The sequence below is a fragment of the Anomalospiza imberbis genome, chromosome Z (assembly GCF_031753505.1).
Source record: "Anomalospiza imberbis isolate Cuckoo-Finch-1a 21T00152 chromosome Z, ASM3175350v1, whole genome shotgun sequence".
Lineage (NCBI taxonomy): Eukaryota > Metazoa > Chordata > Aves > Passeriformes > Viduidae > Anomalospiza > Anomalospiza imberbis.
This window is the reverse complement of record NC_089721.1, coordinates 31,083,018-31,103,987: the sequence shown is the minus strand read 5'-3', so window position 1 is coordinate 31,103,987 and position 20,970 is coordinate 31,083,018. Positions and strand designations below refer to the sequence as shown.

At 36.9% G+C, this 20,970-nt stretch overlaps 1 protein-coding gene and 1 long non-coding RNA gene across 6 annotated transcripts in view; one reads left to right on the top strand and one right to left on the bottom strand.

Moving 5' to 3' along the window:
- The window catches only part of BNC2 (basonuclin zinc finger protein 2), a 326,769-nt gene extending 325,918 nt beyond the window's left edge, over window positions 1–851 (bottom strand). The window contains exon 1 of the mRNA XM_068176975.1: window positions 807–851. Within this exon, the coding sequence (XP_068033076.1) occupies window positions 807–818 (12 nt within the window). The 5' untranslated portion in view covers window positions 819–851. The remainder of the gene's footprint in view (window positions 1–806) is intronic.
- LOC137465165 (uncharacterized) lies at window positions 32–19,906 on the top strand. Of its 5 annotated transcripts, none has more exons than XR_010994579.1 (4): window positions 32–168; window positions 1,626–2,523; window positions 2,970–4,143; window positions 19,634–19,906. It is a non-coding gene; the product is annotated as an uncharacterized lncRNA (long non-coding RNA). The 5 variants fall into 5 exon arrangements; XR_010994576.1 differs by lacking the exon at window positions 32–168 and adding an exon at window positions 243–711; XR_010994577.1 differs by lacking the exon at window positions 32–168 and adding an exon at window positions 243–904.
- Window positions 19,907–20,970: the final 1,064 nt, after the last annotated feature.

Here is a 20,970-nt window from a genome sequence, read left to right as displayed (position 1 = left end):
CTCCTCCCCCCCCCACCCCTTCGCGCCATACACTCTCTCTGACTCTCTCGAAACTTCAGCCCCCAAAGTTCAGCCCGAGCAGTAGGGAGAAAGAAAGAGAAAGAGCTTTCACCGGAGAGCTGGAAGTGATGGGAGGAGGGACCCAGGTTCGGGTCAGAGCCTCCACAGGTTGGTTTGTTGTTGTTAGGATCTCTGGCTGGGGAAGGGGAGGCGGCGGGGGGAGGCTGCGAGCGGGCCCGGGAGGGCAGCGCTGCTTCCTTCTAACTCCGCGCTCTCGGGCGAGGGCGGCAGGCAGGGAGGCAGAGGGGGTTATTTTTTCACACACACACCCTCGACTGCTCTGTCCCTTTCCCTCTGCCTGCTCCCTCCCCCGCAAACTTTCTGTGCCAGGCGGGAGCCGCGGCAGAGGCGGCCAGCGCCCAGCTGTCAAAAACACCCCGCGACCGCCGCCAACTTTGTGGCGAGGGCGGCCGGCGGCGCCGCGCGGGGCCGCCGCGCCTCTGCCTCCTCTGCCCCCTTTCGCCTTCCCGTCCTCCGCCCTGCTGCTCCTTGAGCGGCTGCAGTCCCTCCCGCTGCTTCTCCTCTTCCTTATCGGCTCCAGGCGCTGCTGGAGCGAGCGAGAGGGAAGGCGGCAATGCGAAAGAAAGCTGGAGGGAGGGCTAAGAGGGGGCAGAGACACGGCGGAAAATGGAGCGTAGCCGAGAGGAGGGGGTAAGGAGCCGGAGGGGAAGAAGGGAAGAGCGTTAGAAAGGAAGGGAAAAGTTAGGCGAAGTTTTTGTTCGTGGTGCCGGTTTCCCGCTTCCCACCCATTGCTCCATCAGCTCCCAGGGCTCTGCGGCGGCGGCGGCGGCGGCGGCGGCAGCTGCTGCTCGGTGTGGGATCTGAGGAAATATTTTGTAAAAGGGTGGGATTTTTTTTTTTTTTTTTTTCCTGTGAAGGGGAGGGGGGGGGTAAGGGAGGCGGGAGGAGGTGAGCCGTCACGGTTGTACGTTAGCAGGGAACAGACAAGAGTCACATCTTTGTGTGACAAGGAGCCAAACCGAGCGAAACGCTGCCCCGGCGGCGCCGTGGAAGCGCAGCCGCGGCCCGGGCTGGGCGCGCAGGCACACGGCGGCCGGCCGGGCGCGCTCCCGCAGGGGCGCGGGGCGGGGCGGGGCGGGGCGGGAGGTTCCGCGCCCTCCCGCGGCCGCCGGCGGATCGGCCCGCGCCGCTCCGCACGGGGCCGGCGCTCGGTGCGGGGCACCGCTGTGCCGACCGCCAGTCCCCGCTGTCCCCTGTGAAACCTTCCCTTACCGGTTCGAAGCGCCGGTCTCCACGCCAGCCCCGCCGGCGGCCCCGCGGGGGTGGCAGAGCTAACCCGCGTCGCACGGGCTGCTCGGTCGGGGGAAGGTGGCTGAGGGCTGTCGGGCTTCACCTGCGGGAACGGGCAGCCCAGCCCGGCTGTCCCTCACGTCCGGCCTGAGAAGGCGCTGAGGGTCACCAGTGCGGTCAAAACCGGCTCCCCTCGTCAGGCGCCGTGTAAACACGAGGTTTAAACACGGCCGGACCGTTAAAAAGTGAACGTGAGGAGAACTTTCCAGGCGATGTGAAACACAGCTAGAACAATTTGCTCCCTTTTGGTGTAGTTGGACATTCAGATGACCTAGCAGGAACTGAGAAAAATTGAGAGAAGACGGGAGGTAGCCGTCTGCGCTCCTGATTTTTCCTGCATCTGCTATGGACTGAACTCACAGTAAGCTTGCTGTAATGAACGGCATGTCCCCGAGAATTGCCAACTTCCCAAGCTTTTTACCATATTTTGGCATCTTTGTTACTTATGTATTTCCTATGGCTGTCAGAAGAGAGTAAGGTAAATTATCTGTATTAGTATCAAAACTAGTTTTTTCATAAAACCTGATATAATATATCTCAATTTCTGTTTCCATGAAAAATTATTTTTGTTTTCTGGTTATTTGTCGGATACCTTGATTAGGCATAATACGTATGAGCTTATGGACAGGTTTGCAGTGTCCACACTTCATCAGGATTAGTCTTGATCTTTGAAGGCATGTTTCAGGCTCTAAGCGACGATTCTAAGGATTTTGCATTTATCAGGATTTGGGGTTTTTATACAAATACCATGACCAATGAAAATTTCAAGTAATTTGAATTCTAAAAAAAAAAAAAAATCACAGGACTAATTAAGCCATGACTTGGTACGTTTTCTGTCAAAGGGGAGAGATAAAAAAAACCTTGTTAATTATTTCAAAGTCACATTTTATCGTACATAAAAACGCATTTGCCCTTTTGAACCAGGGAAGGGCCAAGAAGTTGCCAAAAAATTGTGTTCACACAGCCCCCTCGTGGTCAAAGCCTTCAGAGCCTCACAACCACCTCTACTCACATGAAGGAGGGAAGGGTCAAAGCAGTCTGATGCAAATTAAAGTGCTGCAACCTTTGCTTGCAAAAGGCATGGTCACCTGCTAGAATAAAGATATGCCATGCCCATTACAAGGCTAATCTTCACTGTGCAGTTTCCCCGAAGTAAATCAAAGATTAGAAAGGGTTACAGCTTTATGAAAGAAAAGAATTAGAGTAGGTAGATGGCCATTCAACTAAACTTAAAACCAGATTTCCTTACTACTTTGGAAAACATTTTTTTTTAACTGGGGCAAGGCATTTGAAGGATATATTTCTATATGCACTAAATTAGTAGTGCATATATTTTACATTTACACTGATAATAGCCTGTATCAATAAAAAAATTATATAAGCTCTAATTTGTCATTTCAAAGAACCTCTAAGTGTAGCACAATCATTAATAGCTTCCAGTTACTTTATTTTTAAAGACTCTAAGTAATTTTATATAGAAACTAATAAAGCTTAATGGAGTTTCTCCTTTGTTATCTTGCTTGATACTTGATTCAGCATTTTTAAACCTTTTTTTTTTCTTCCACCTGTCAATAAGCCATTGTCTTTTGTATTGGCAGTACATTACAACCTCTTGAAAGATGATGAGAAGGTAAAATGACTGGAAGCAAGCTGGCTGTTGGAAGGTCTGATTCTTGGGTTGACAGTATGGGATTACAGGATAAACACTGTGGAGTAAGATACTTCTGCTTATAGGATACTTCTGCTTATAGGACCTGATGGCATTGGAATACATAACATCATTAGTCTTCAGACTGAACAAGCTCCAAGTTTTTTCTGAAATTTCACATCTTTCAAAGTCATGCTTTCAGTCACATAAACAATAGTGTTTTAAATCCCCATTGAGTTCTTCCTTTCAAGTTTGCCTACGGTGTAGTATATTCTGAGATAAAATTAAGAAGATAGAGCCTGTATTAAAATACTATACTATCCACATGCACAGTATTTTTTGTTTCTTTATAGTGCTGCAGTGACTGTGAAATCAGCACATCATTGATATTGTGGGAAATGATGACCTTTACTTGCAGTTCAATGTCAAAAGACAGTGTACAGATTCATGGTGTGTCACAGGACTGTCTTATGACTTCTTAATGTGTGTTCACTTCTCAGCCTTAAATTTTGGATGTTATATGCAAGGTTTCAGAGAGTAAGTGCAAGGCTTAAACTTTTATTGCTTCTTAGTCTAATGATATTTTCTCATGAAGAAAACAGTGTCTCTAACAATTTCAGCCTCATCAACAGAGATATATAGACAGCAAGTCTTTCTCACTGTAATTTTCCTTTAAAACCAGATATGACCACCGTAAAGAATTAGTAGTATTCCTTGTCTGAGATTTATTAGTGTGAACAAAGTTAGAAGGTAAAATAATTTTCTTGAGGGTTTTTTTGGTTTTGTTTCTTGGTGTTTTGGGGAGTCCTTTGGGTTTGGGGAGAGCTTTTTCTTTTGGTTGGTTTGGTTTTTTGCTTTTGGGGTTTTTCTTGGTTGCTTGGTTTGTTGTTTTTGTTTTTCACAGATTGGAGCAACAAGCTATTGCAAATTAGAGTCTGAGTAGTAACTGCAACTTGAGAAGAATGGAACCATAATTCATGTAAATTGTGATGTCTCCAGAGTGTGGTATTTCTCTGCTGTCTTGATCTTATTTCTCACAGAAGAAATTTATGCTTCACTTGAATCTCACCCATTTTGCAAACCCAAGGTGTGGTCCAGAGGATTTTCCCACAGAGCAAACAGAGGTGAGGTGCGACATAAGGCACCAGTCCTAAAAGGGACTATAGAAAGATACCAAACTGAAATCTCCCATATTCTGATGGGTGACAAGGTAAGACAGAACACTTCTAGAGACATAATTGACATGTAAACGAAAAAAAGAGATTACTGGTAGAAAGAATCTCCAACAGAGAAAGTATTCCCAGTCCTGAAAATGAAACCTGTTTTCTGTAATCCACAGTTTGTACTGAGGCAAACAATCCATTCCAAAAATACCCTTCAATATTTTGGACCAATGCCATCATGAAGTGCCGTCATAAATCTGATTATTCATTTTATCTGGGAATATGGCTGTACCATCCGTGTACACAATGAATATTTGTGTTAAGTTTCTATGCTAAGTGTTACTTAAAACAGCTGGCCTGGCTTACAGCATGACTTACAAAAGATAGGCTCCTGCTTTCTAGTAGAGATTATTCTTTTCCCTTTTTTTCTTTTAATTTTTTTTCATCTTTTTAGGCATTTTTGTTTGAGTTTTATGCTAGTTAATCACATCATGACATTTGGGAAAACTTCAGCCATTGTCAATAATCTGAGTAGGAGAGAATATCTGAGCATTTATTACAAAAAAGGGTCTAAGGGTTTCTTAGGCAAACTATAACTTCCTGATGGAATTTGAAGTTTGACCTTATGTTGGCAGATTATCAAGGATGCTGCTTCTGAAGGGGTTCACCTAAACATAGCTCTGAACCCCAACAGCATGAGACAAGATGTGGAAAACTAGGGACCAAATGTAAACATTTGGTTTAACGTCAGTTGCACAGGATCACAAAGGAGCTTAGAGACAGGAGTAGAATCTAGGTCTCCAGGATGAAGTTTGACTGCTTCATCTGCTTTAGCTGTAGTTCCATCTTTCTCTTTTGTCTTATTCATCACACACTTTAAAACTTTAGCAGTAAATTAAGCGGGCATATTAGGAAAGAAGCTCCATTTATTATATAGGTAATCTGTTTAGAGAATGTCATAATTTCTCTGCACTTGATACAGACACATGTTGCAGGAAGAAGACAGTACATGAGCATACAATTTCAGATGCTGTGTACTCATCACATGAAAGGGCTGAAATAATATTGTGTACACACTTGTAATGATAACATTTCATGACTTCTGAACTTTCTAACTTTCTAACCCCTGCTAGCCAGCTGTCAAAATTCAGTATTAAGCTCATGAAACTATGTCAAATAACAATACTGATACTGTAGTGTTCTGAGTCAAAAAGTATTTTTGTCATAGAAGAAGTGAAGTAAGAATAGCTAATTATGTTTTCTTTGCCTCTTGCACTTAAATATTTAAGGTTATACAAAGTTTTTCCAGCATTTTAATGTTGCTAAGTCCTCCCAGTCATAATGGTGGTTTTTGGGAATGAAAAAAGGTTGTCTGCAACATATACATCTATTTTTCTTTTTGTACCATATCCTCTGTACCAAATACACTCTTTTGGAGGTTGCTACCACAGTTTGACTTATCGTAAACTTTCCCCAAAACATTAGCAGATTTTCTTTAAGGCAAATATGCTTCCAGGACTGTGTGAGCTCAGCTGAAAGAATATATATTAAAAACAATAGATACAGATGTTACTTTGTAGTTCTACAACAGTTTTTGTAAGGGACACTAGAAAATTTTATAGATAAGGAGAAAAATAAAACTATTCAACTATTCAACTGTAGAGACAAAAGGAATATGGTGTAGTAAGTTTCAGCAATTCACTTATAGTAGTAGAAAAAGTAAAAATAAATGTTTTGAATCTATTTGGTCATTCTATCATCCTTTGTCCAGTAAGAATACATATATTTACTTTTAAGAGCGCTCTAGATTGAAGCTTCTTCTTTCTCTGTTTTCACTTCCAGTCTTTGTCCATCAAAATTGTTTTCTATAACTTAGTAATTGCTAGTCAGAGACCACATGTAGTGTTCTATATGCATTCTGGAATATATTTCAGCTTATCTCATATAACACATGAGAGTATTTTTCCCAAGTGAATCTCAGTATTTTTCAGTTCTCTTAGTGTTTTACCATTTGTTTTCCCTATATTACACCAGTCAAAAATTATTGCCTTGGAGAGTTAGTTGTGAGCTGATAGGAAAGTCTCTCTTTTTTTTTTCTTACCCAGTTTACTGCTTTTGTCTTGAAATCTAATTGTTGATTGGATTTTACTTATTTCATTCTAGTATGTTACAATGAGTATTTGTGCATTTAGCTTGATCTCATAAATTAGTTTTAACAAATAAAATGCCCCAGTCAAAGCTAATTGTGATTGGTGGCTCAGTATCTTAAAAACAACAAAAATGTCAAATATTATATAGCAGGGCAAATCACAAAATCTTTCATGTCTAGTCTTGAAAAAGTACTGCTAAGACTTCCCTAGTTTTAGAAAAATTATTTTTCTGCTATTCACACCTTGCTTAAATGGTGGCTTATTATGGATGTGGCAATCTAAGCTGAATATAGTACAGAGCATTAAAGCCAGCTTTAAATAATGTGGCATAAAGATTTCTCATCCATCATAACTTCTCTATTCTGTTTTATATTTATTTTTAAATCTTCATGTCAAGAGAAAGAAAAGAAGGCAAAAGAATTGACAGCTTGATCCTTGTCTTCTTATGAAAGACCAACTTTTAGATTTTGACCTCTTATCGCAGTGGACTACTCTAATAGCAGATACTTAATAGGTCTCGTTTGAACTTGAGCTTGATTGTAACCCTGACTTCTAAACATCTAGTTAGAATACCAGGTACTCCCACAGCTTTTATTATAAACAGTTTGTTGGGGACATCTAATAGACTTCTTGTATTTGTTCATTTTGTTGAGGTGCAATTATGAAAAGAAGGTGTAGACTTTGCAGTTGGCATTACTTTAAATCTTAGGAACCTGGAGAAAATAGGAAATTAAAAATATTGTATCCAAAAACTGGTTTCCTTTTTAAAGTACTTTTTATCCATGCACTTCTACCACTGGATCATAAGCCAAATACTTTTCACAATTGACAGTGCTATCCAGATAGAACTCTGAATTTCCTTTTTTTATTGGCTGCCCCATTTTCAGTTAGTTTGATTTCACATCCAAAGTGCTGGTCTTTGACCTTGAACTAATTTATCCAAATTTGTTGCCCCACCTGTGTGTGTGTGTGTGTGTGTTTATGAAATTAGAGAAATTTATTCCTTGTGTGTATAGATGGACAAGGAAAATAAGGGAAATAGTGAACACTTGTCTAAGTGGTTCTTTTTGAAACCTCAAAGTATTTTAGTGCTAGTTTAAACTTAAAATGTGGATTTTTTTTTTTTGTAACTTGTAGTTTGTGAGTTTAAATTAATTATGCAGGGCCCAAGAGTCTTTCAGTATATTTGATTTCAAGGATATAAAAATGTGACTTTCTATTATAAAAGTTAATTGCATTTGTGTAATTTATCCTACCAGTACTGTTAAGAAATACCTCTTTTCAGTGTAGAGCTAGAGATGATGAGGACAGAGCATTGGCTCTCAGGATAAAACGAAGGAAGTTAGCATTTGAAGGACTGTTCTTTGTGAAGTACTCTCACAGAAAGAGTGGCTATTCTTAAGAGTATGACTTTGAGTCTGTAGCAGCTGGGATTTTCTTTGTAAAATTATGCTCTATACTCTGAATAATTTATTTTAATTCTCTTGTTTGTGACTTCTTGGTGTACCTGGAAAGCTTTCATGTGCATGTATCCTCTATGAATTCTGTAAATGAATACACTGTGTACAAGTAAAAGTCATTTAATGTTGGATACACGTAAATAAAAGAGGTTATCAATACTCTGCCTTTGTGATCTAGAGAGCATAAATACAACCTGTCCCAAGCTAAGGAGACAACACCGTTTCACAGATCACTTTGATTAAGTTTCTTACATTGCTACTGAAGAACTACCACAAGCTGTGACATAAGAACTATGACAACTCTTACAAAATGTTAGCACTTCTATGACATCTTCAGTTCAGTGACATGTCTAGCAAAAAAAAAGAAAAAAACAACTTAAAATATTAGGTTTGCTACTCCTAATCACAATTAATTAGCAGAGTCTTCAGATAGCATAGCAGATACAGTCTTGTGGGTCTTGATGGTGCACAAAGTATATGAATCCAAGCTTTACTGTCAATGCCTCCATAACATTGTTGTTATTTCCTTTCCAGCCTTTAATAATATAGGACAGCTTAGGATTTCAATATGTTTTCTTCTCTTTCTTTTTTTTCTTCTCCCTAAAAGTTTAAAGAATGGTTGAAATACAGTCCAAGTCACATTTTTAGAAGGCAGCTGCATAGTCTAGGCTCTTCTAGCGCAATTCATGTATTTCTTTTATAAGACAAAAAATACATCCTTATAACTTCTTCATCTTCTTCTGTGAGTTTATTGCTTTTACAGACCAGCTGTAAACACACACATACACATACATGAAAGCTTTGCTTAGTGCTTTGTAAGAGATGTTGGTAGAATTGAAACAATTGCTTTAAAATTACACCTAAAACAAATGCTATATTTTAAAGGAAGGATGATCTTTAATTGGAGTGCCCCATTTATGCACAGGAAAGACATAAACATCTGGTTCTCCATAGTTTTAGGAAGTATTTAATCAGGGAATCTGTGTAGAAGCATACCACTAGATACATTTTTCCAGACTGCAATAGAAAATACTATTCATCAGGAAAGCAGCTATCTCAGAGACTCATTTTGCAACAAAGGGCTTACAGAAAAAAATACATAACAAGCAATTTCTGGCTCTTAAAATACTTAACACTCTCTTTGTCTTATTCAAAACAATCTAATGTCCAACCTTTTTTTTTTTTTTTTTTTTTTTTTTAACTAGGCCAATAAAGGCTAGGCCAATAATTTAGGCTCTAAATTTATTTACTTATACCAGGAAAAGTAAATTTATTAATATAAAATATGTATAGGTTACTAGTATCACATCTTGTAGATGAAAAGCAAGTATTGTGATGGTGAGCAGGAGACACAAATCACCCAACATCACGTCTGTGTCTGACAAACAAAGATATGTTACTTCCATTTAAACATGATCTGTGCAGAATGTATGTCACCTTGAATTCATGTAAGTGTAGATTTTTGGATTTGTAATCTCAGGACTTGTAATCTATTTTGAGAGAAGATTTTGTATAGAACATCTCTATGACATGTTGCAAAATTTCATAAAAAATCCCACTATACCCTTTGTGAGTGCCCTACACCAGTACCTCACTGCCTTTAATGTTAGTTTTTCTTAATAGCTAAACAAAACACTTTTCCTTCTAAATAAGCTGATTCCTTCTTTTCCTGTTCTAGGCATACTTCATAGCAGACTTTTGAATTGAATACTGGAAGACTTCTTTTTTCACTCTTCCACCTAACAACACCTTTTCCTTCAAACATTTCTCATGTTGTATTTCTGAAAATTATTAGGACTCTTCTTACTTCTCCATGAGTACTACTTAATTTACCATAAATACCAGCAAGTCCACTGATTAGCAAGTAGTGCTCTAACTGAAGCTTCCATAGACAATAGAGCAATTGCCTGTTGTATATGATATACAGTAGTCTGTATAATGCAGCTCAAAATGCCATTTGCCTTTTAATATCATACTGATCTATCTTTATGTTCCACTGTAACTTGATATCCCCATCCGTAGTACTGTGACATATGTCCAAGAAGGTAGCCTTTCTTTTTAATTATTTTTACCTTATTCTGTTCTTTGCCAGCAACTTTGAAACAAACCTTTCTTAGCTTCTTTCAGTTTATCAAGATTATACAATATATGCTCTGTCACCAAAGTAATTACTGAAATTATGATCCACCTTATGATTATCAAAGTTCCCCTGTTCTATGATGTGTTTCAAGACATCTAGGCCAAGTAGTTGTGACTCTGCTGATCCAAAGGTCATCAGCTCAGTTACAAAACAGGACAGATATTAACAAATAGGACAGAAAAAAGAACCTGATAAGTGCTTTTACATGACTCTTGAAACCCATTGTAGGTAATCGAGTACTTCTGGGCAGAATTAGCTTCTATAATTGAAATCTTATTAAGGTTTGACCAGAATCTTGCCAATAAAGCACAGTGAAGATGCATTGGTAAACCAGTGAAGACTGGTTGAAGACTTCTCTGAAAACTACCTTGTAAGACCTATCTAAGATAACAAGTTTTGAGGGTGCTAAGGTCTCTTTGGCTTGATACAGAGCTGTTGGTTCACTTTACATTAGTAGAAATACTTAGCATGAATAAAATCTAGATCTCCCATAATGATATATTCTCAAGCTTGAAACATTTTTTTCAAATTTCTTGGTATTTCTTGCATGGCCTCCTTCTTTGTAAAATCACCCTAAGAACAGCAACAGCTCTGCATTTTCCTACTGTGCATTTTCAGAGAGTCTTTGATGAAAGCTGTTATATAGGCATAAACATAGCTGTCTGTTTGGCCAAGTAAGTAAAAGCAGGGAATCAAATTGAAGTCTTTTGCACTGTCTTGCAGACCACTAAACACAGTAAACCACAGTACCTGGCTGGCCCAGAAGTAACGTGTGATACTGAAGTTATATCTAGTCTGGGATTTTTTTTAATTATTATATCCTCAGGAAGCAATAATTTTAGAACTGAGGGTAGGATGATTGTTTAGTTTTCTTGTAAATCTTTCAATATGTTGATTCAATTGTGATTACAGTATGGAATTAGAGATCTGTCCATTTTATATCACAGACAAAAATTAGAAATTTGTGAACCTTAAAGGACTGTCTGTTAAGAATAGAAAACTATTTGTTTGCAGAAATGTGTTTATGTACAAGAATAAAAGTCAAACAGCAGAATCAGACACCTTTCAGATAAAGGATACCCAAAGATACAAGCACTTGCAAAGCTGTAAAACTCTGAAGTAAAGTCGATGAAATTAATTTGTCTCGTGCAAACAATACTAGGTATCTGAATTTGACTTTTAAAAATTGCTTAGCATGTAAAATTGGCTATAATGTCCTTTGTTAATAAAGAGGGTCAAGAATAAATGCATTCAAGCCATGCAGGGAACCCAAACAAACTCTGCACAAAGTGAAGCTTGGTTCTGTAGAACAAATCTGTTAGGTAAGTCAAGAGTATTAAATAAATTCACCTTGTATTTTAATTCAGAACTCAGGCACCAGGGCATAAAAAGAATGGGCATACTTCATCCCTGCTTGGTAATTTGTGGTAGTGTTCATGTGTCTCAAGAACTTCCCTCAGTCATTGTTCATTAAAATCAGTTCTACTGGCAGTCAGGTTTCCATGCTGAGAGCTAGGAAGGAAAATATGATTAAAGAGACATACAGCTGGTATTACTGATCCTGAGGAGTTTATTTTGGACAGCCTAGATTATGACTTTCTTTTCTTTTTTCACACTTTTGGGTAAAGTCTTGGGTGTGTGCTTGAAAAATCAAGCCTCCAGTGAGGGTAGAGAATACCCAATTATTATCTATTCTGCCTGCTGTTTAGGCAATGTAGTATAGGTGCGATAAACAGCAAGGTTGAAAACAATGTTATTGTTGTTTTTATTGTTACTTAGACAAATGGGCATATTTTCTTTGATTTACACAGAATCATTAGTGTAAGGCTCTATAAGCACTACATTGTAATTCCAACCAAGTCAATGTCTATATTTTAAAAGAAATTGCAGACATTTGCTACATATTTTGACTCTCTTAGTGTTTGTGGTATATTAAAATAAATTCTGTCTTTGGTTTCTCTAAATAACATTAATAGAAGGTCAGAAAGTGGAAATTGATAATATTCAACATTTTTTTGAAAAGTGAATTAAAGTACCTGCTTTCAGTTCTCTTAGAATGAGCTAATAGTCATCTCAGGACGTAGTTTACTTTTGGGGCACTTCAGGGAAGTTGATGTTGATATTATTTAATAATGCAGTTTACATTATTCTTAGTAGATCAACCACAAAAAGTGGTTGATTGACAATCAAAAGTATATAAAAGTATATTGATGTTTAAGCGAACAGTTTAAAGAAGACCTGGGTACACCAATCATTGAACTCTCAATACTTAGTAACACTGACAGCTGTCCTTCTAGACAGCTTAAATGATTAAGGCACTTAGTTTCATCCTTCTGCAGAGTTTCCTTGGTGAGTATGTGGAATTGCTCAGAATTCCAATTCCAATGTTTGTCCCAATGTATTTTTCTTCCAATACTGATCTAGTGCTTCCCAGTGACTTATTTAACGATGTACTTCCTCTCCTGGTTCTAGTTGGGTCATTTTTAACTCATGTTTTCCTTGGCTTTGCTTTTCCAGTCACCATAGATAGCTGTATTCTCAAACTCCTTCCACTTCTTTTGCTATGTTTGGTGGAATAATCTGCAAAGACTAATAATATTGAGTACAACTTCTCTTATAATCCTCAAGCCATATATCTTTCTCTCTCCTCCCTTCTACTCAGAGATACAATTTCTTCCATGAATTAAAAATAAGGAAGAAAATGGAGTATTTAGACTAAAGAAAAGAAACATGGAAATATATAAATTACTACATTCATTTTCCACATAAAATAATTTATATAACGTACATGACATTTGCAAATATACTTCTTACTTTGGAATGCCTTTTATTAGTAGGAAGTATGTCTTCTGGATCAAAGATACCATCAAGTTAACATATATTATAAATTCTTTACATAACAAAAATACTTCTCAAGATGGCACTTGTTTTTACATATTGAAAAATATTTTTTTTTTACTATTAGAAATACATACCAAAACTGACAATACTAGAAGCAATTACTCTAGAAGAGTAATGTCTGTTGGGTCACTCCCAGGGATTCTTGAGAAAATTTGGTTCAATTTTGTTTTCCTACTCTTTTTGTGTGACCTAAGCCAATGTAGCTCTTTGTAGTTTAGTTCCACCTGTGTCAAATGGGTATTACAAGAAGTTTCCAACTCACATAGACATGTATGGTCAACTAACATTATGAGATTAAGACAGCGATCATTACAAATACTCCACTGGAATATAGAAGCTTTTGACAAAAACAAAATTTTTTCCTCTGTACTCAATACCAAGCTTTCTTGGGATTGTGGAATTCTGTGCAAATCTTACTGATTTCTGCTTCAAATACGAGGTACATTTCCTAACTTTGTTATATCTCCTGTAAACATACAGGAGGAAAACATTTTTAAAAGTTCTAGAAATATTCCAAAATACTGCAATGTACACACTTCTATTAGGAAGAGCACAGTAAAGATACAAATTACATAGCAAAGACACTAGGGAAAGCTCAGTGTACAGAATCCATTTAATGTATCATGGCAAAAGCAGGCAAATGGAGATTAGGATGCAATGCAAACTATTCATGCTGGTGATAAAGGAAAATAAGTCTAATGTGTAGAGCACATAAGGAAGTATAAGAGCTTTCAGGGGAAGTAAACAGGAATAGACAACAGAGGAGGATGTACAGTCTCTTTTGCTTCTTCCTACCTTTACTTTTCATGTAATTGTTCCAAGAAAAAGGAAAAATCTGATCACTTTATTTCTATCATAGTAACTTAATCCTTTTCCAGAATTCAACTTATGCATTTTCTTTCCTGGTTAGAGGCATTTATTCAACTGTCTTTCAAGTCTTCAGCAGAGGCTTTTTACAGTCGGTCTTGTTTCTCCCTGTAATCTTATTTGCTTGTCTTCAAACATCTTTTTTCCATTTTCTTCCAAGCCAATCTTTGATGCCTTTAAATTTCATTTACACTTAGTTCTGTATGTTGAAGAAATATTTCCCTTAAGATTTTACCACTATCAAAAAGTATTCTAAATACAACATAGATACTAGGCAAAAGTAATTGAATTGTTTTGCATTGACGAACTAGCATGCACAATGCTACAAGTTGCATCATGTAGTAAAAGAAAATGCTATGGTAATGGTCATGACGTCTAAGATAGTTTTTCATTTTCTGTGTGGATGCTTTTCTTCCTTCCCTAAAAAGAATGCAAAAAAAAAAAACCCTATTGAAATCAAACCAGCAAATCATTTACCTTTCTAGCATTTGGGAGCAAAAAAAGGCTCCCAATCAATTTGTTGTCTACTCTAGGTCCATTTACTTTATATTGCTTCAGAATATGGCCAGTGACCAAAAGACTTGGCTAAAAGGCCTAGTCTCTTGGTAAGTTTCTGACCTTCTGGTTGTGTCTGCTTTCTTCCACCTCCCTGAACAAACTATTTTCCTATATATCTTCAGGCTGGTTACTATCTAGTCAGAGTAAGTAGTAAGAAAATGGAAACAAGGATTTTTCTTGGGTATTTGCCCAAGGTTTTCAGGAAGTGGTGAAAATTTCTCACTGTGAACATCTGTACCTATGACCAAGAGCTCAACTGTTCCATAGTTGCTGTATCCTTCATCTCTTTCCACACTTTCCAGCAATACTGCAATAATTTTTTATTCTGGAAGTGAAGGTATGTCAATACAGAAGATTCTTCATTTTTGGTGAGAAAAAGTGAGTTTAGTGAAAATCTTACTAAACTCATGTGCAAAGTGACATTCAGGCTCCTTATGTGAGAGGAGAAGATAAGGAAAACAATGATGCTGACAGAAAAAGCACAATTCTCAGAACTCTGCGTGACTGACATGAGGCCAGCTGCAAAAAACATGCTTGTGCTTAAGAAGAAAAGGCCAGACAGTAAAATGTCTTTAGTTACAGTGGATTTTTTTTTTGACTGTTTCCTCTTGATACTGAGAGAGGTGAAAAAAGAAAGAGTCAGGAAATTGCTTTCCAGAAAGAAAACAGAAAGGGGGCATCTTTGGATATAAGGACAAGATCACACACTTTAATAGCTCCCAAGGGAGCAGGTATTTCTAGGGAAAAAAAAAGAAATTCCTCAGAGATCCCAATCACAAAAATATCCTGGTCTTAGAAGCTTCTGTTTCTTATATCAAAAACTAGTGTCTAGCATAGTAAGAGAGGCTCCTGAGTAAACTGAGCAGTATCCCAAATGAGCAGTATCCACACAATTCAGGGAGAAGTGAAGATTATCCGATTCAGTGTGCCAAAGTGTTTATAACTTACATCCCAAGTTTCTCCTTTGCACTCTGCAGAGGCTTTTGCCAAATCCCTATATACATTAAAAATACTAACCACACTCCACACTTGCTTGACAGGTTGCCTATCAGTGGAGAATACAAATTCAGCCTGGATACTATGTTTTTCTAGCACATAAAAAAGTAATATACAAGGATGACCAGTAGTGATTAAGCTATGGTACTACACAGAAGTTCCTCCATGTGATTTGAATTAATTGATTTATTAGTAGCAAAATAGCCAGGTGGGTCAAGCTAATTAAGACTATGATTGCTAATTGCCAACACTGGGGACAGTATGAGCTGCAGAGGCAGTAGATACAGTCTGCTTGTAACAGCTCTGTAAACTGCTACATAGTTAAGGCTGGAGAAAAAAATGAGGGAGAAGGTGCTGCTGAGAGGAAGGTGTAATTTGCAGTAGGCCCCATTCAGATGAAGTGAAAGCAACCTTTCTTACAGAAAATTTCTGTCACCCCTCAGCAGTCTAGTCTGGTGGCCTCCAAAGTGTTGTGGGCACAGGATAATACACTGGGGTGCAGGAAGAAAGTACATATTGTACCACTACTAAATTAAAATAAAGTACTTAATTTGTCTTTTTATCATCCTTTTTTAAATTTTGATTTTAAAGTATTTTATATATAACATATAAAAATATATATAGTAGTGCATGTATATAATCTGTAAATTATGTAGGGGTGTGTGATAAAAAAGTTGCAGTTTACTGGTCTACCTTAGAATTCAGAATAACTTTTCATCAGGTTTCCAATATTCAGTGTATTTCAATTCCTGCTATCCTGGATGATTCCAGGTAGTTTGGCTCCCAGGTTTAGGTGATTAAAAGAAGACAGCAATACAATGCAGTTCATGGTGTTTGTCAAACCCAAGACATAAACCTGAGATTCATGTGCATTAGAGAGAAACATGTTTCTCTATAATGCTTCATAAATCATACAGTACAACTGTAGGGCCAAATGGGCCCAAATGATTGTTTTCATCAGATTGTTTGACTAAATGCCATGGAGAAAGTATGATCTAAATTTGGAAAATCTATTTCAGTAAGTCTTTATGACCATAGCTATATTAAGCCTAAAAACATCCAGATAGACAGAGAAAATGCATATTGTAAAAGGCTTACATTTTAAAAACTTTGATTTTTTAGATTAAGGAATTAAAAAAAACACTACGTACTTCTAGCTATGGAATGCTATGGAAAATGTTTTGAAGCAATATCAACACAGTAATTTTTGAAACATCTCTTATTCTGAACCCAGTTCATTTATGATAAATTAATTTCAAAACAGATGCATGATTTTTTTATACTGAACATTGAATTCCTCATACTCTTTCTTTATCAAGCTACATAGTTCTGGATGTTCCTAGTCTTAATGTCTAATTCTTAATTTTTATTTCCCATACTAGTTATATGTGTTTATTTGATGTTCTCCAATTCATTTGTTTCAGTTCACTTAGCTGGTATTGGATCTTTTCTCTATGGTGCCACCCCCTCATTTAATTTTCTCAGTGGGAGAAATTCTCATTCTGAAGAAGCTGCTAGGATCAGATTTTTCCCAGCAGATTTTTTCTGATGCTTAATGTGTTCTCTAACATCACATGTTTTCTGTAGTGAATTTTATTAATTTAGTTATAGAAACATAATTTTGTAAATAATACCCATTTCAAGATTTTTTTTTTCAGAGAGGTTAATATTTGGCAATTCTGTGGAATTCTCTCTGCCTTACCTTCTGTCTTATTTTTATTTTCTTGAGCATAAATTCTTAGGCAAGATTCTTCTCAATGAGGTTTCTGTGGGAATTTTAAGTACATTAGCTCACTAACCAAAGTAAAATAAATTTACTATCTATCTGTGTAACCTTTCTATCTCAAAGCATTAGTTTTCATCCATTTTTTGAATCTTATTTTGAGAGCTTGCTGTCATAGGATTTGTGTACAGACTTTCCTGAGATCTCCGTATATGCCATTATGTTCATGTTTCCGTGCTGCCACACAAGTTGTCAAAGATGCCACATTTTTTTCCGTTTCTTTCTATTTGACACATCCCTGGCATTTATTTCTAGTTCTGCTTTTTAAAACACTTGAAATTAGATTAACTAGATGTCTTTTTTAAGCTACTGTAGTATTCATTCCTCACTTGATTGATACTATGTATTAGTTTTTACCCCTTCTATACTGAAAATAGAAGAAATACAAATGTCACATTCTGACCTCATGTCAAGACCTTGTGGGTTTCTTTTGACTTGCTACTTTAGAAATATTTTAGTTATCTCTTTAGGATTTTTGTTTCCATTAGGGACACATTGACAGTAATACCCTTGCTTTGTAGCTTAGAAATATTCATAGTCTGTAGCTTGAACTGTCTGCTGTTAAGCTCAGAGACTGTTGTATGCTTTAGGATCTATATTGGTCCACTGAGGTGGACCACTTTGAGATATACCCTTATATAAGCTCCAGCTTGTGCAAAATGCTAAAAGCAGCATTCTTACTTACTAGTGCTTTGGTATCTCACACAATATTGCTTAAAAAGTGGTGCAAACAACACTTTGTTTTACTGTTCTTGCAAGAATAAATTTTTACTTGAAAAACAATAGTGTAATACAGAACAGTCTCTTTCTAGGTCTGTTGACTGTGTGCCTGCAGCTCACCTCCTGAGGTCTTAGACTGCTGACTTGTGGCCTGACAACTCAAATTTATTTGAAGCTTTTGTATCTCTCTCTCACTCTCTCTTTGAGTCTGCTACACTCCTCAAAGATAAAACTGAGTGTTGCCCACGAAGAGGAAATATGTAAAACATACTTAAGGTTTTAGATCAGAGCTCAAACCTCAGTGGATCCCTTTGTCTCAAGCTGCTTAACTGATCTCTGCAATTAATACCTGTGAATTGTCTTGGCAAACCCATCTGAAAGACATTATTTAAGTATAGTATGCATTGTACATACAAAACTGGTTCAGCATTGGCTTTTGTAAGAACAAAAATATTGGGTTTTAATTGTTATAATTAATGGAATTGAGTAAAATATTGTTCTATTTGATCTCTGTCCCTTAGTGGGCTTTCTTTTTTCCTTTCTTTCCAACAGTGTGACAATTTCCTCTTTAGACTTTTAATTATGTCTCCAAGGACCTTCTATAATAGCAATGGTAGTGGCCGTTTACCATTCTACCCAGCTGGATTCTACCCAGGCTATAACTAGTTTTGTTATAACAACAAAATATGGTTGTTGTATATTTTAGGAGTATTCAGTTTATTTGAATAATGTAATGACTGAAATGGTCAAACCTTTATTTTATCTGGCTACAGAAGTTGAAACACTTATGATTATGGTAACATGGTCTATTCAGGTCATGGATCTGATCTGGATATGGTAATTCAGACCAATTTTTTTTCAACAAACCTGCTAATGGCATTGTCTTCATGAGGTGATCTGATCAGATCCCTTGTTTTCCACCTCTGCTATAGTATTTGAATAGCTCTTTTCCTCCTCTTTAGAATTACTATGATTATTATTAGCATTTATGCACTTTTTATTGCATCTCTATATATCTTTCCATGCTGCATGCTGCATGCTGAGAAAAAAAATGTAAAAGGCATGCATCTTCCTTTTCACTCAAAAATGCTTCCCAAAAGCATTCCCTCTTAAGTCCAGACAAAAAAAGTCAGACATTCCTCAGACTGCCACAAAGCATATTTGTAAGAGGTGGTGCAAAGGTGGTGTTAGTTGTGCAATATTTAAAAAAAAATAGAATTAAATATAAAATCTAATCAGCCTTAAAACCTCTAAGTAGCCATATTATTTCACTATCAAAACATGTCCTTAACTTCTTGTGTTCTGAGTTCCTCTTACCTCTCTGTCATAATCAGAACATCAAGACTAATGCAGGGTAATTTTTAAGAAATTTCAGGTTGGTACTGCCTTTTCAGGGTTTTTATGAAAAAACACACTGTGCACAAGTAAAAACACACAGACTTAGTGAAGGTGCTTTTATTTGTAGGTCACATCTGGAATGCTAAGTCCTTTTTTTTTTTCAGTTTGGACAAACTGTGAAAACAAGGGTTGTCCAACCCAAGACAAACAGTTACTATGCCCAGGTAGTTGTGGTGAAAGAGAAGACCCCCCTCTTCTGGCATGAACTGGAGTAGCTCTCACCAGAAGATGATAAAATATGTTCAAAACCATGTTTTAATCAGAAATGGGAATAAACTTTTAATAATATCTTTGTTAAAAGTATCTGTTCTTCCATCATGTCCTCTAAAGTTTTCTCATTTCACACTCACGCAAACTTAGTCCTCCACACCAGCTCACTGCATGTGTATCAAAAGTGTTCTACCTTCTCCTTTGCCAGATATTGATCATTCAGTGTATCATGGAGAGATTGTTTTTGCGTATTTGTTTTCTGGTTCAGGACAAAACATCTGAAGAACTCTCTTTTCCAAGCACAGAGTGAACTGAGAATTGACCTTAAAAATATGGCCTGCAGTCTTGATGACTGTAGAAGGAAAAGATTTTGCCAGACAAACTGTCTTTGTTCAGGCAATATTATTTGCTTCATTCTTCTCTGAAGGTGACCAACAATTCCAGCTAGTGAAAAAAGACTGTTGCTAATCATGGTCGGAAATCCTTCTGTATCCAGCATTTCAATTGTTCCTGTAAATGCAAGGTTTTCTCTATGATAAATGTGGCAGTGAGAATTCTGTCCCAATCACATTTCAAAACGGATAACTCTGTGTTTATGTGTATTTATCATTATCTCCTTAGCTGCCAGAAGTAAAGAAGCAGCATTTATAATTTTTTCCTTTTGTTTATTTTTACATTTTGTATTATCTTTTTTTAACCAGTCTTTACAGTTTATGAGTTAATGGTAGGTAGATGGAATTCTTCCCTATTAGATCATATATTTCACTCTTCATAAATGTAGGATAGACTAGTTTCCTCTACATCCTAATGGTTAAGAAAAAAACAAAGCCATGAGAGGCATTCCCGTTCCTCATGTATTGCTGGATGAGCAGCTGTTTTCCTTTAGTTTTAAAAACTGAATTCAGAGATGAAGAGAAATACAATTTTGTTTAGTGTAATTCATCTGTAAGGTAGAATATTCCCTGCCTGAAAAATGGGAAGAGTTTTAAAGACCATTGGTGTATAGTTGTCTCAATTCTATGCAGTAATACAAAAAATAATATACTTCTTTCCAGCACACAATGTATAAAACTCAGCCATCATTACTCAGGTAAGTCCTAGAAATAGAATGGCAGCCATTATGACAGATACTGAAGTGGCATGGAAATTTATCTTAAAAAGAATAGAAAATCTCTTAGTTTTCAGTAGTTCTCTTCTGTATATCAGAAAATTCGGATAAATTTAATACAGTTCATGCTTCTTAATTCCAGATTACTATGTCAAACCTAAATAATATGAAATTACTAGTTTTCATTATTCTGTTTTTGATGTTTTTAGTATTTTGATTTCTATTATCTATATCTAAACATTAATTAATCTTTAACTTTCCAGTGTGAAATCTGAACAAAGTACAGATTTCTGTGTATTTTTATCTAGACTCTCTAAATCTTTCTTCTCTAGATTCTGTCTTCTTCTCTAGATTTTTGTTATGATTTCTCAGATTATGCAGTACAGTTTTGCTTTTCAAATCTATTGTTTAATTGGAGCAGTTTCCAACCACTACTACAAAAAAGGAATTTGCGTTGGAGTTTCTGTACTAATGGGTAGGAAGAGAACTTCATTTTC